Source organism: Apodemus sylvaticus, chromosome 2 (assembly GCF_947179515.1).
Source record: "Apodemus sylvaticus chromosome 2, mApoSyl1.1, whole genome shotgun sequence".
Taxonomy (NCBI): domain Eukaryota; kingdom Metazoa; phylum Chordata; class Mammalia; order Rodentia; family Muridae; genus Apodemus; species Apodemus sylvaticus.
The window spans coordinates 36,883,040-36,898,226 of record NC_067473.1 but is presented as its reverse complement, the minus strand read 5'-3'; the positions used below and the strand labels follow the sequence as shown (position 1 = coordinate 36,898,226).

General features: G+C 37.9%; 1 protein-coding gene across 1 annotated transcript in view; it reads left to right on the top strand.

The window, feature by feature from the left end:
• Nucleotides 1-15,187, top strand: part of Vwde (von Willebrand factor D and EGF domains) — an 83,231-nt gene that overhangs the window by 32,134 nt on the left and 35,910 nt on the right. The window contains exon 13 of the mRNA XM_052172823.1: nucleotides 2,024-2,160. Within this exon, the coding sequence (XP_052028783.1) occupies nucleotides 2,024-2,160 (137 nt within the window). The remainder of the gene's footprint in view (nucleotides 1-2,023; nucleotides 2,161-15,187) is intronic.

Here is a 15,187-nt window from a genome sequence, read left to right as displayed (position 1 = left end):
AGTTTACAATAAACCTTCAAAGAGTTTGAAGTTTCTTATACTACCTGGCTCTTAACAAGTTCTTGTGAGAAATCCTTATCTAACATTTAGCCTTCTATCTTGTGAAACAAAACTTCCTGACTAAATCAATGCTTTCAGTACCAGAGTGCCAGAGCCATCCTCATACACATACACAGCCATAAAAACCTGCATGTGGTTGGAAGGTAGTAATTATGTAAACAACTATGAGGCAAAGCATTGCAATTCTTAAAAGGGAGTTTGGTGGTTAGTGAATCAACTTCAAAGACCAGATTATCAGCCAGGCCTTAGGAATCCCTGAGAAGAGAGAAAAGGAGGACTTAGGGCAAACTGCTACTTGAGAACTACAGGCCCATCTTAAATAGCTAGGAAGTAAGAGAATATAGCAAATTGCCAGGTGAGATTTCTGCTTCTAAATTTACAGAGAGTTCCATTATTCCCAGGAGACATTTCTTTTTTCCGCCTCTGTCTGTAAAATATCAACTTTACAGACTTCACTGGGCCACCATGGCACACAAGGCCTTTGCACACAACTAGTGCTTATGTCTGCAGAGAATAACCTTTCACCTAGACCTCATATTCAGTATATTCTAAGCACTATTTTATGTTAATTTTACGAAGTATACTAATTTGCTCAAAATTGCTTTTTTTGTTTTTGTTTTTTGTTTTTTTTTAGTCTACTTTGGGAATTTTTTTTCTGCATTAACTTAAAAACTTCCTAGTAGTTTTTCCTCACACAACCCCATATTTTCATTATCTCATGTGACATAATTAATATAAAATTTCTGCACGTAAGTGAAAATACATATTTCTACATTTTATGCTTTTTCTCTTTTCAAACAATCTTTGTCATCCCATGATAGAATTTAAGTAATATGAAGGCTTCATTTGGTTTATTCCTATGCATCATTTAATGACGCGATATTCAAATGCATCAGTAAATATACACGTTACAACCATGACATAATGAACTAATACAAATTTATGTGAGAATTTTGAGAATCCTGACATCATAGGTTTATGATTTTCACCCCATGTTAGATTCACTTAGGCTAGGGCAGAGGAATATTGTTTATAGGCACACATCCATTTTAATAACAGATCTCACCGATGCAGGTAAAATGAGCTCACTAAGGCCGCAATCAGAATTAGAACAATATAAAAGTCAGTTAGCTATGAGTTCTAAAAGAGATATTTCCTCTCATTTATTAATACACTCACAGTTATCCTTATGGGACAACAAAAACTATGGACAAAGCTGAAATAGGAGTATAAACTATATTCCTATATGTGTGTATACATACATATTTATATTACTCTTTGATAAAAAATTTTATAATACTTAAATGATTTTTGAAATGTGAATATTGCACTGATAAGTACATTAATTTATTACAAAAGAAAGCATAATTTACCTATAATCCATCTATTTGATACAAACTGATATGGCAAAACGAAGATGTATTTTAGGTATAATTTGTTAACATCTGCCCTTTTGTTTTGTTTTGTTTCGTTTTGGTTTTTTTTTTGGTTAATATTTTATTTTATTTTATTTTATTTTATTTTATTTTTTGGATTTGGTTTTTTCGAGACAGGGTTTCTCTGTATAGCCTTGGCTGTCCTGGAACTTACTCTATAGACCAGGCTGGCCTCGAACTCAGAAATCTGCCTGCCTCTGCCTCCCAGAGTGCTGGGATTACAGGTGTGTGCCACCACCGCCCGGCTTAACATCTGCTCTTAATAACAAATATTACTGAAACATTATGGAAATGTGCGTTTAAGTGTCATCAGTTATGATAATGCCTTTGTTTTGATGGTTAGCAATACCTATTTAAACACATCATGATTAAATGTCTAATTGGATAATTGCTATAAATAATGTTTTGAGTACCTTTTGAAAAGTTGTTGAAAATATACTTTTAATTTATACACTCAAAATAATTATGTGGTATTTTTTCTGTAATACACAAAGCATGTGATGCTTATTATTATTTTTTCTCTAAAGATACAGCTCCTGAAATTACTGAGGTTGAGAACGGTGGATTCTGTGATATTCAGAAGCAGAACTGTGTCACAGTGAGAGTTTTTGGTCAAGGCTTCAACGAGTCATTGTCCATCAAGTGTGAAATTACTAAGCTGGAGGTATGGTAAGCACAGGCTTGGGTGCAGTGTTTAAAACCATTGAGTTTGTGCCATTTTAGGTTAATTTTTTTTTTCTATCAGAGATATTATCTCAGGCTGTTCAACTTACTGAGAGTTACAGGAAAATGGCCACACTACTTCACTAGATAAGCTATCCTGTGATCATTACTAAGTATTTTACATTGTTTTTATTTAGGCATTGGGCCATGGCTTTCAGTCATGATCAATAAAAGCTAGTAGAACATCAAGGTTGTTGTAGAGAAGCATCTATCTTTCTTGAGCTGTAGACCACAATGAGTGCTGATGACTTTCAGCCAAGATAATCCAGTAGGGAGTGTAGGTGATTAAGACACCTGAATATTCCCTTCCAAAGCACAAATGGGGCTAACTGCACTCACTGATTATATCTCCCTTGCTCTGACTCTCAAATGCCCAATCCATCCCCCACCAGTTATTTGTCTCTCAAGATTATTAAAGCAGAAACAACATTCAGCTCGAATGGGAGCACATCTAAATACACATTATTTTGCGAATTATACAATCTTCCTTTACTTTCTTCAAGTAAAAAAAATTATTATAAGGACATGCTTTTAAATTTAGATGCTCATTTGGACAAGTTGAAAATTAAAAAAAAAACATGTTTTTGCATTCTTACTTTATCTCTTAAGTCGATGAAGTGAAGTGTGAATCTGGTACTGAGAATTTGTTGAAGGAAATAATTTTGGAAATATTTCCCTTGTGTAACTATGCACCAGTACACTCATTGCATCATGTCGTGCATGGGATCTCAATATCAGAAGAGAGGAGATATGTGGCTTCGGCAGATTTGTTAATATTAAATCATGCTACTAATAAATGATTGAACAGAAGATAAGTTTACAAATTTGTATTTTCTTGGAAAGTACATCTTGGGCTTACTTTTAGATGTATTTTATGTGTTGTGACTTGCTTCTCTGCCTTCCAAACACCTGACAGGGAATTTTGGAAATCCCTAAATATTATAATTAATTGCTAAAGAAATGAAAGAAGTTTCATTGCCAAATCCCAAGACAGCCTATGTACCAAATGTTATATTGACATTAAATCAGTCTCTGCTATCCCTATTTTTTTAAATTGACATATATTAATCCTCATATATATGCATATATGTATATATATATGTATATATGTATATATGTATATATGTATATGCATATATATATGGCATTCATTTAATATTGCTTGTATGTATATATTTGTAAGACTGTCCTCTTGCTATTGGAAAAACCAATTAGCCAGGAGTAATCTTAAACTCTAAACATGTCCAACGTGGGTTTTAAAGCTTTCTTGACTCACTCTTGATTAATTATAATTTGACACAATTTTCTTTCTGGATATTTTATCCCCTTTCCCAGTTTCCCATCCTGAAATACCCTATCCCATTCTGCCTCCCCCTGCTTCTATGAGGGTGCTCCACCACACACCTATCCACTCCTGCCTCCCCACCTTGGCATTCCCTTCACTGGGCCATCAAGCCTTTCCAGGACCAAGAGCCTTTCTTCTCATGATGTCCAACAATGCCATCCTCTGCTCCATATGCATCTGGAGCTGAGTCAATCTTTGGTTGGTGGTTTAGTCCCTGGGAGCTCTGGGTGGGCGAGTTGGTTGATAATGTTGCAAACCCCTTCAGCTCCTTCAGTCCTTTTCTAAGTCCTCCATTGGGGACCCCGTACTTAGTAAGGTTGTCTGCAAGTATCCACCTTTGTATTTGACAGAGCCTTTCAGGAGACAGCTATATCAGGCTCCTGTCAGCAAGTATTCCTTGGAATCCAAAATAGTGTATGGGTTTGGTGGCTGTATATGGGATGGATTCCCAAATGGGGCAGTCTCTGGATGGCCTTTCCTTCAGTCTCTGCTACACACTTTGTCTCCATATTTCCTCCCATGAGTATTTTGTTCCCCCTTCTAAGAAGGACCAAAGCATCCACACTTTGATATTCCTTTTTCTTGAGCTTCATGTGGTGTATGAACTGTGTCTGGTAATCCATGCTTTTGGGTTAATATCCACTTATCAGTTAGTGCATACCATATGTGTTCTTTTGTGATCAAGTTACCTCACACATATTGATATTTTCTAGATCCATCCATTTGCCTAAGAATTTCATTAAATCATTATTTTTATTAGCTGAGTAGTACTTCATTGTGTAAATATACGACATTTTCTGTGTCCATTCTTCTGTTGAAAAACATCCGATTCTTTCCAACTTCTGGCTATTAAAAATAATGCTGCTATGAGCATAGTGGAACATGTGTCCTTGTTTGTACAGAGCCATATTGGGGCAGTCTTGCACTTGGTCAGAGTTTGACTTTGGTCAAGGTTAACTTCTCCCAGTTAGCCAGGATCCTGCTCCACCTAGGGTGGAGTGCACGTAGTAAAGGTTAAGTTCATTGTTCTTCCTGGTATAGGGATTCCTGAATTAAACAGGTGACCCACCCAGCTGCCGGAGCAGTCAAGACGAAGACCTCCAAGAGAAGCTAGACAACTTCCACCGGAACTCAGCCTGGAGTCTGGGGGGAAGGGTTTGCCCGAACTGTTATAAGGTCTGGCGCCATTAAAGTTTAGGGCTTTGATCAGTGAACATTGACTTGGCCGTACGTTCTTTTCGCCGCTCTTCCCTATGACCCCAAAATTCTCTCAACAGGTAACCCAGTTCACATGTAGCCGCTGGCGGCTACATAGTGGCGCCTGAACGTGGGAAGACCTGGCACGAGAGAATTTCCTGAGGTAGCCCTATCCAGCGAAGCTTCGCGGAAAAGGTGAAAATTAATGGTGTCCGCACGGTAAGCAACATAGAGGGCAAAACTAGCGCTAGTGAATTCGTGTCTATGGTTGTGAGTGCAAGGAATGGATACAGTTTTTCAAGCATACTGCGTGGACCCAGCGCAGGACTGCTTGGGTTGATAAGATAGGGAAATATGGGGAAGGAATTTGGTAGGCATTTGCCCAAAGCTCGTAAGAGCTGATTTCGGCGAAAAGAAAGGGGTTTTTAAAAATAGGCATATGTCCACAGCTTCTAAGAGCTGTTTAAAGAGGAAAATGGATGCAATTGCTTAACAAGCACGCTTAACTTTCTGTGTATCTTTCCGTGTTTGTCCCGGTGCACCGACTGTCTATGTGTATGTTTATGTCCTCTCTGTGTCTTTGTGTGAATGACTGTTTCATGTTAAAAAGGAAAAATTGGTAAAGATTACATCTGCTGGTAACCTCTTGAGCTAGCCACAGTTTGTGTGGGGATTGATTCAAAGCCACGCCGCGACAGCGCAGCTCACTCAAGAGGCAAGCGTGGCTGGGGAAAAAGCCGCTCTTAAAGCCCAGAAACCTCGAGATTTGGGAAGACCTTGGTTTGGCTTGTGAAATTCATGTAGTCGCTTTATACTTGTTTCTAATTGGTTTTAATGATATAAGGCTTTACATTTCTTGACTAAAGAGTTATAAATTAATTGGTTATTATGTAAAAGGTATAGTGTTATTAAGAAAAGGTTAGTTTAAAACTGGTGATTCAGTGTTAGAGCTATCTTAACTAACTACACGTGGCCTAACGCCACTCATGCCTTGTTCTTGTTTATAATTGGATTTAAAGGTATATTTTGCATGTCTTGACTATAGAGTATTGGCTTAAGTCACTGCACATGATTTAAAAGGTATAATGTTATTAACAAAAGTTAGGTTAAGGCTGGTAGTTTAGGGTAGTCGCCATTTTGAACACGTGGCATGACGATTAAGGCTGGTAGTTTAGGGTAGTCGCCATTTTGAACACCACGTGGCATGACGCAATCCAGGAAATACAGGCCTTTGGGACGCTCCTAAATTGGCATGGTGTTTCATGTGAATCTTGGCCTGGAGATTAGACTTAATGAAGATTAAGATTTAAAATATTGTCTCTTTAATAAGTTACACTGTTATACACTTGAACATAAGAACTGGCAGACAAACCTTGTGCTGTAAATATGTGTTTGCCATTAATTTTAAAGAAAATAGATTGTTTAAAATTGAGATTTGCTTCCAAAATTACAATTGTGCTCTAATATTGCAAGAAAACATTGAGTTACAATAAAAATCAGTGTGTCATTGGCTACAGTTTTCAGTTTGCAGGCTCGTAATTGTTAACATTTTGTAATTAAGATAATTTTGAGAGTGATACAGCTATGGGTTTTAGAGGCCCATTGCCTCTTTTCCACAAGTTTATAGGCTACAATGGTAGGAGCAAAATTTAACCCTCCAAGATTAAAAAGGATATCTCTGTAGAAATGTATTTGATATCAAGTAGGTTCCCTTGACCATGGAATTACTGGTTTCTTTTGTTTAATCCTTAAATTGTCCTTGTAGGTTTGGGTCTGGTCTTAGATAAAAGGCTCAGATTAGAAGATATTTACATTTGAGGAATCTCATACAATGTCCTTGCCAAGGACTCGAGGTGGATCCTAGGGCAGAAAAAAAAAAAAAAATTTACATTTGAGTTAATGCAAAGCTTAGAGCTGCCTCAGGGGAAGCTAGTGAGGAAGTTTTGAGAAATTGTTTCTGCCTTACAGGCCCCACCTAGGGAGTTTTTGGCTTTAAAAAAAAAAAAAAAGGTTTTTGACTTATCCAGGTGTGGGTTAAAATGCAGTTCAAATCTATGAAAGGTCAAGGAGGCTATAAAAGCATTAACATTTGGCCTGTCTACTCCCTATAAAATTATTGTAAATTTAAAGGGTTGGTTTTTTGCTTTACGTTCTGATAATTATAAAAGCATTTGCTTCTAATTTTAAAGAGACAACAAAACAATTTCATTAGAAAGTTTTGCCTCAAGGAATGGCTAACAGCCTTATGTCTTGTGAGAAAAAATGTTTGTCTCTCTTTCAATACTAGAAGTTAAGATCTTAAAATTTTCAGTGTATAATGTTCATAGAATGTTTGTTACAGGCCCTTGCTCCTATAGACTTTTAGAATTTTTAGGTAAATGGCTTTCAAAGGTTGTTAGGATATATTAATTGGCTTTATCTTATTTACCTCATTTTAAGCTTGCCACAGAAGGTCTTAAACCTCTGTTTTCAAGGTAGGAAACGTTTGTTCCTTGCTTCAAGCAACAATCAAATTTATTATTAATGGTTGATCTATTACATGGCAAGCATTTTTAGGCAAAATTAATAATTGTTATCCAAAAGATAATTTGTACTATCAGATCACATGTTTATTCCTTTAAGTTTCTCCCTGCTTCAACACAGATACCTGAATTGGGTGCTATAGCAGCTATTTTTAAGATGTTAAAGGTCAAGCTTTTAATAATAGTAGATATACATAGCTCATGGTTTATAATTGCTTAAAATTGGTCCATTTTTAATACTGCTAATTCTTAATATTTACAGTTTATACAAATGTGATTCAAATTTCTAAGAACAAAGGATATGTTCTCTAAATGACTGTCCTTTAGGTATTTGAAATAATTTTATATTTTGTGCACATCAAATTATAAAGATTTGTTCTTGATGTCCTCAATTTCTACCTCTACCACGTAATGGTGTTAATCCTAGAGGACTTAGTTATTACAGATAAATGATATTCATATTTCTAATTTAAAAGATAAAAAAAATATGTACATGTGACTAATGATTCATTTTTAGGCTGTCTAGTTGCAACTGCTCTAACAGAAAAAGCAACTATATTTTATATAATTACATAGTTATTGCCTATGTTATGGTTTATACTTTGTGTTCCAACTTAAATTAATAAAACAATATCTTCTTGGAAGAAAGAAGAGAGGGGAAATTGTGTCCCTGTGCATATAATTTAAATTATGCTTACATGTTTTTAAGAAAATTTTAAAATTTTAAATTTAGATGCCAAGAAACTCCTTGCTAAATGTATATGACATCTTGTAATTAGACATATTGATGTCTAGGTGAAATGAAGGAATTCACTTACTAACATATGCCATGATCCTGATTTAATATTGGGGGAGAAGGCATGTCCTCTGTTTTTTCCACAGAATGCTGCAGAAGATATGCTGACTGTGTGCTTGCTGAATGCCCAGACCATGGTAACATAAGAGCTATATTGGATATATGTTCTTGACTTACCTCAATTGTTAAATGTCCCAGGTTAGATAAATTGCCTAGCTTCAAGCTTTTAGACTTTGTGGGGCAGAACATGGAGACTGTTATGCTAGCTTAGGAAAAATTAATTAGAAGAGTTAAAATGACCCTTCTCCTTATTGTGCTCAGCTGACTCAACCATAGACTGGTCTAGAAATAATTCCAATTTTGAAGATTCCAATTTTGAAGATGGCTAACAATCTTCAGCCAGCTGTGTTAATTTAACATATAGTCTCCACTTTTCCTGAGAAGTAACAGCTTAATTCTTGATTCACAAGGCTACCTCTCCCACCTCAGAGGCCAAGCCTTGGGTCCTCAAAGTTGTTAATTTACAACTGAATTGGATACTTCTGGGACAAGTTAATCCTATTCCACCTTTAACTCTTGACCTTGTCTGTTAAGCAGACTGGCTGTCTCCACCCAGGCTCACCTGGATGGAGAGATTACATGTCTGTTAAAGACACTTGCAGACCCCCCTGGCTTCAAAACTTACACAAGTGGATCTCCAAAGAGGGAGCCACATAGAACTCAGATCTATGTGTGTTTGTTTATGAACAAACATGGGTACCAGCGAGACGTGCGAGGCAAAGCACTGCATGGGGAGGTGAATTTCTGCTTCTGAGTCCCCAGGAAGTACACCTAATTGCATAGGGGTTAACGTCGAGAGGCTGTCCTTAAAATAATAAGGGAGCCTATTACCCCTCCTCTGAAAAAGACGTTATACAATATTTAAGAGGAATTACGGTCAATGCTTCCCCTCCTGGTTAAGGCCCGCCTTCTTATGAAGGATATTTATCCACTTGTTTTCTACCTCCTCGTGTTCAAATTAATAAAAAAAGGGAGGACATGTACAGAGCCATATTGGGGCAGTCTTGCACTTGGTCAGAGTTTGACTTTGGTCAAGGTTAACTTCTCCCAGTTAGCCAGGATCCTGCTCCACCTAGGGTGGAGTGCACGTAGTAAAGGTTAAGTTCATTGTTCTTCCTGGTATAGGGATTCCTGAATTAAACAGGTGACCCACCCAGCTGCCGGAGCAGTCAAGACGAAGACCTCCAAGAGAAGCTAGACAACTTCCACCGGAACTCAGCCTGGAGTCTGGGGGGAAGGGTTTGCCCGAACTGTTATAAGGTCTGGCGCCATTAAAGTTTAGGGCTTTGATCAGTGAACATTGACTTGGCCGTACGTTCTTTTCGCCGCTCTTCCCTATGACCCCAAAATTCTCTCAACAGGTAACCCAGTTCACATGTAGCCGCTGGCGGCTACACTTGTTATATATTGGAGCATCATTTGGGTATATGCCCAGGAGTGATATAGCTGGGTCCTCAGGGAATACTATACCCAATTTTTGAGGAACCACCAGACTGATTTACAGAATTGTTGTACCAAGTTTCAAGCCCAACAGTAATGGAAGAGTGTTCCTCTTTTTCCACATCCTTACTAGCATTTGCTGTCACCTGAGGTTTTTATCTTACTCATTCTTACTTGTGTGAGGTGAAATCTCAGGGTTATTTTGGTTGCATTTCCCTAATGACCAAGGATGTTGAACATTTCTTTTGGTGCTTCTAAGCAGTTTGATATTCTTCAGCTGAGGGTTCTTTGTTTAGCTCTATTACCCCATTGTTAATTGTTTTTTTCGATATATTCTTAATTTACATTTCGAGTGATTTTCCCTTTCCTGGATCCCCCCTGTTACTATATGTTATATGCTATGTGCCATAAGCCCTCTTCCCTCCCCCTGTTCCCCAATCCACTCCTTCCCACTTCCCTGTCCTGGTAATCCCCTACATTGCTTGCATTCAGCCCTTCCAGGACCAGGGTGTAGGTACCTGAAGCCTGCAAAGTTTGTGATGCCATACAAGCAATGTATAGGTCTGTTGCCAAGGCAACGGCTGCCATTTACCCAGAATTCCATAGCCCACCTTTACCTGTAATTACGTCACCCCCGGTATATAACTGAGCAGTGCTCCTTTCCTCGCTCTCTTTCTTTCTCTTCCCCCTTTCCTTCCCGCCCGCTACCCCTTCCCCTTCTTAAATAAAGCCCACGTGGAGCTATCTGGTCTAGTGTGTCTCATTGCAGTTCATGGTTCCACCGTGTCCCGCGGCGCGGTGCCCGGGGTGCGCACATGTGGGCACGGTGAGCAGCAGCAGCCCCAAGGCAGGGAGCAGACAGGACATTTGAGCGAGCACAGAAATCAATGCAGGAACCAACACAGGGACCTCTCCTTCCTTCTTCTCAGGCATCATTTGATATGTGAATTGTGTCTTGGGTATTCCAAGCTTCTAGGCTAATATCCATTTATCAGTGAGTGCATACCATGAGTGTTCTTTTGAGGCTGGGTTATCTCACTTAGGATGATGTTCTCCAGTTCCATCCATTTGTCTAAGAATTTCATGAATTCATTATTTCTAATGGCTGAATAGTACTCCATTGTGTGTATGTGTGTGTGTGTGTGTGTGTGTGTGTGTGTGTGTGTGTGTGTGTATTTCCAGCTTCTGCCTATTATAAATAGGGCTGCTATGAACATAGTGGAGCATGTATCCTTATTACATGCTGGGAAATCCTCTGGGTATATGCTCAGGAGTGGTATAGCGGGTTCCTCCAGAAGTATCAGACCCAGTTTTTTGAGGAACTGCCAGACTGATTTCCAGAGTGGTTGTACCAGCTTGCAACCCCACCAGCAGTGGAGGAGTGTTCATCTTTCTCCACATCCTTACCAGCACCTGTTTTCTCCTGAGTTTTTGATCTTAGCCATTCTGACTGGTATGAGGTGAACAATAATAGGCAAGTACAGCAATGGAATAGAATTGAAGACCGGAAATGAATCCACACACCTATGGTCACTTGATCTTTGACAAAGGAGCTACTACCATCCAGTGCAAAAAAGATAGCATTTTCAACAAATGGTGCTGGTTCAACTGGAGGCCAGCATGCAAGAGAATGCGAATTGATCTATTCTTATCTCCTTGTACTAAGCTCAAATCCCAGTGGATCAAGAACCTCCATATAAAACCAGACACACTGAAACTAATAGAAAAGAAATTGGGAAAGACACTTGGGGACACAGGCACAGTGGAAAATTTCCTCAACAGAACACCAATAGTTTATGCTCTAAGATCAAGAATTGACAAATGGGACCTCATAAAACTACAAAGTAAGGCAAAGAACATTGTCAAAAGGACAAAATGGCAACCAACAAATTGGGAAAAGATCTTTACCAACACTGCATTCTACAGAGGGCTTATATCCAAGATATACAAAGAAGTTAAGCAGGTAGACTCCAGAGAGCCAAATATCCCCCTTAGAAAATGGGATACAGAGCTAAACAAAGAATGTTCACCTGAGGAATATCGAATGGCTGAGAAGCACCTAAAGAAATGGTCAACATTCTTAGTCATCAGGGAAATGCAAATCAAAACAACCCATTTGTTGTTTGCTGTTTTGTCCTATTGGCAGTGTCTTTTGCCTTACAGAATCTTTTTGCAATTTTATGAGGTCCCATTTATCAATTGTTGAACTTAGATCATAAACCATTGGTGTTCTCTTCAGGAAATTTCTCCCTGTGCCTATGTGTTTGAGCCTCTTCTCCACTTTCTCTTCTATTAGGTTCAGTGTATCTGATTTTATGTGGAGGTCCTTTATCCACTTGGACTTGAGCTTTGTACTGGGAAATAAGAATGGATCAATTTTCATCCTTCTACATGTTGACTGCCAGTTGACCCAGCACCATTTGTTGAAAGTGCTGTCCTTTTTCCACTAGCGCGTTTGTCAAAGATCAAGTGACCAGATGTGAGGGTTAATTTGTCAGTCTTCAGTTCTATTCCATGATCTACCTGCCTGTCTCTGTACCGATACCATGCAGTTTATATCATGAATGATCTGTAATGCAGCTTGAGGCTAGGGATGGTAAATCCCCCAGGAGTTCTTCCATTGTTGAGAATACTTTTTTCTATCATGTTTTTCTTTTTTTGTTGTTATTCCAAATGAGCTTGCAAATGGCTCTGTCTAACTCTATAAAGAATTGAGTTGGAATTTTCTTGGGGATTGCATTTAATCTGTAGATTGATTTCAGCAAGATGGCTATTTTTACTATATTAATCCTGCCAATCCATGAGCATGGGAGATCTCTCCATTTTCTGAGACCTTCTTTGATTTCTTTCTTCAGAGACTTGAAGTTCTTGTCGTACAGATCTTTTACTTGCTAAGTTAGAGTCACACAAAGGTTTTTTTTTTATTATTTGTGATTATTCTGAAGACTGGTTTCTCTAATATCTCTCTCAACCAATTTATCCTTTGAGTAGAGGAAGGCTACTGATTTGTTTGAGTTAATTATATCCAGTCCCTTTGCTGAAGTTGCTTATCAGCTGAAGAAGTTCTCTGGTGGAATTCTTGAAGTCACTTAAACTATTATGTCATCTGCAAATAGTGACATTTTGACATCTTCCTTTCCAATTTGTATCACTTTGACATCCTTTTGTTGTCCAATTGCTCTGGCTAGAACTTCAAGTAGATATTGAATAGGTAGGGAGAGAGTGGGCAGCCTTGTCTAGTCCCTGATGTTAGTGGGATTGCTTCAAGTTTCTCTCCATTTTGTTTGATCTTGGCTACTGGTTTGTTGTATATTGCTTTTACTATGTTTAGGTATGGGCCTTGAATTTCTGATCTTTCCAAGATTTTTACTGTGAGGGGATGTTGAATTTTGTCAAATGCTTTCTCAGCATCTAATGAGACGATCATGTGGGGTTTTTTTGTTTGTTTGTTTGTTTGAGTTTGTTTATGTGGTGGATTGCATTGATGGATTTCTGTATATTTAACAATTCCTCCATCCCTGGGATAAAGCCTACTTGTTCATGATGGATGATTGTTTTGCTGTGCTCTTGGATTTGGTTTTTGAGAATTTTATTGAGTATATTTCTATCAATATTTATAAGGGAAATGGGTCTGAAGTTCACTTTCTTTGTTTGGTCTGTCTGTGGTTTAGGTACGAGTGTATTTGTGGCTTCATAGAACAAATTGGGTAGTGTTCCTTCCGTTTCTATTTTGTGGAATACTTTGAAGAGTATTGGTATTAGGTCTTCCTTGAAGATCTGATAGAATTCTGCACAGAACCCATCTGGTCCGGGGGAATTTTGGGTGTGAGACTTTTAATTCCGTGACTATGTCTTTAAGGACTATGGGACTATTTAGATTGTTTATCTGATCCTGATTTTACTGTGGTACCTGGTACCTGTCTAGAAAATTGTTCATTTCATTCAGATTTTCGAGTTGTTTTGAGTATAGTCTTTTGTAGTAGATTCTAATGTTTTTTGAATTTCTTACATTTCTGTTGCTCTCCCTTTTCATTTCTAATTTTGTTAATTTGGGTACTGTCTCTGCACTCTGCTTAGTTTGGCTAAGGGTTTATCTAGTTGATTTTCTCAAAGAACCCTGTCCAGGTTTTGTTTTTTCTTTGTATAGTTATTTTTGTCTAGTTGATTTTCCCAAAGAACCTTGTCCAGGTTTAGTTGATTCTTTGTATAGTTATTTTTGTTTCAACTTGGTTGATTTCAGCCCTGAGTTTGATTATTTCCTGCTGTCTACTCCTGAGTTTGTGCATTTCTCCCCACCCCCTTTTTTTGCCAGAGCTTTCAGGTGTGCTGTCAAAGTGCTGGTGTATACTTTTCATTTTGCTGTTTTGGTTTGGTTTTGGTTTTGGGGGGATTTTTGGAGGCAATCAGAGCTATGAGTTTTCCTTTTAGCACTGCTTTCATTGTGTTCCATAAGTTCTCATATGTTGTGCCTTCATTTTCATTAAATTCTAAAATAGTCTAATTTCTTTCTTTATTTCTTCCTAGACTAAATTATCATTGAGCAAGATGTTCAGCTTCCATTTTTCTGTAGGATTTCTGTTGTTTTTGTTGTTGTTGAAGACCAGCCTTAGTCCATAATGATCTGACAGGATGCATGGGATTATTTCAATCTTCTTGTATCTGTTGAGGCCTGTTTTGTGACTGATTATGTGATCAGTTTTGGAGAACATTATCTTAGGGTCTGTAGGACATCTGCCCAGTATCTTCTGGCTTTTATAGTCTCTGATGTGAAGTCTGGTGTAATTGTGATAGGTCTGCCTTTATATGTTACTTGACATTTTTCCTTACTGCTTTTAACATTTTTTTCTTTGTTTTGTGCATGTTGCATTTTGACTATTATGTGACAGAAGGAATTTGTTTTATGGTCCAGTCTATTTGGAGTTCTGTAGGTTTCTTGTATGTTTATCAGCACCTCTTTCTTTAGGTTAGGGAAGTTTTCTTATATAATTTTGTTGAAGATATTTACTAGCCCTTTAAGCTGGGAATCTTCATTCTCTTCCCTACCTGTTATCCTTAGGTTTGGTTTTATTGTATCCTGGATTTCCTAGATGTTTTTTGTTAGGACCTTTTTGCATTTTGCATTTTCTTTGACTGTTCTGTCAATGGTTTCTATGGTATGTTCTGTCCCTGAGATTCTCTCTTCTTTCTCTTATATTGTGTTAGTGATCTTGTATCTACAACTCCTGATCTCTTTCGCAGGTTTTCTATTTCCAGGGTTGTCTCCCTTTGTGATTTATTTTTTCCATTTCCATTTTTAGATCCTGTATGATTTTGTTCAATTCCTTTACAGTTTGGGTTGTGTTGTTCTATTGTAAAGATTAAAAATCTTTAAGGGATTTTTGTGTTTCCTATTTAAGGGCTTCTATCTCTTTTCTCATGTTCTGTATTTCTTTTTCTTTTCCTTCCTTCCTTCCTTCCTTCCTTCCTTCCTTCCTTCCTTCCTTCCTTCCTTCCTTCCTTCCTTCCTTTCTTTTTCTTTTTGAGACAGTGTTTCTCTGTGTAGCCCTGACTGTCTTGGCACTCACTATGTAGACCAGGCTGTTCTTGAAGTAAGAAATCTGCCTGCCTC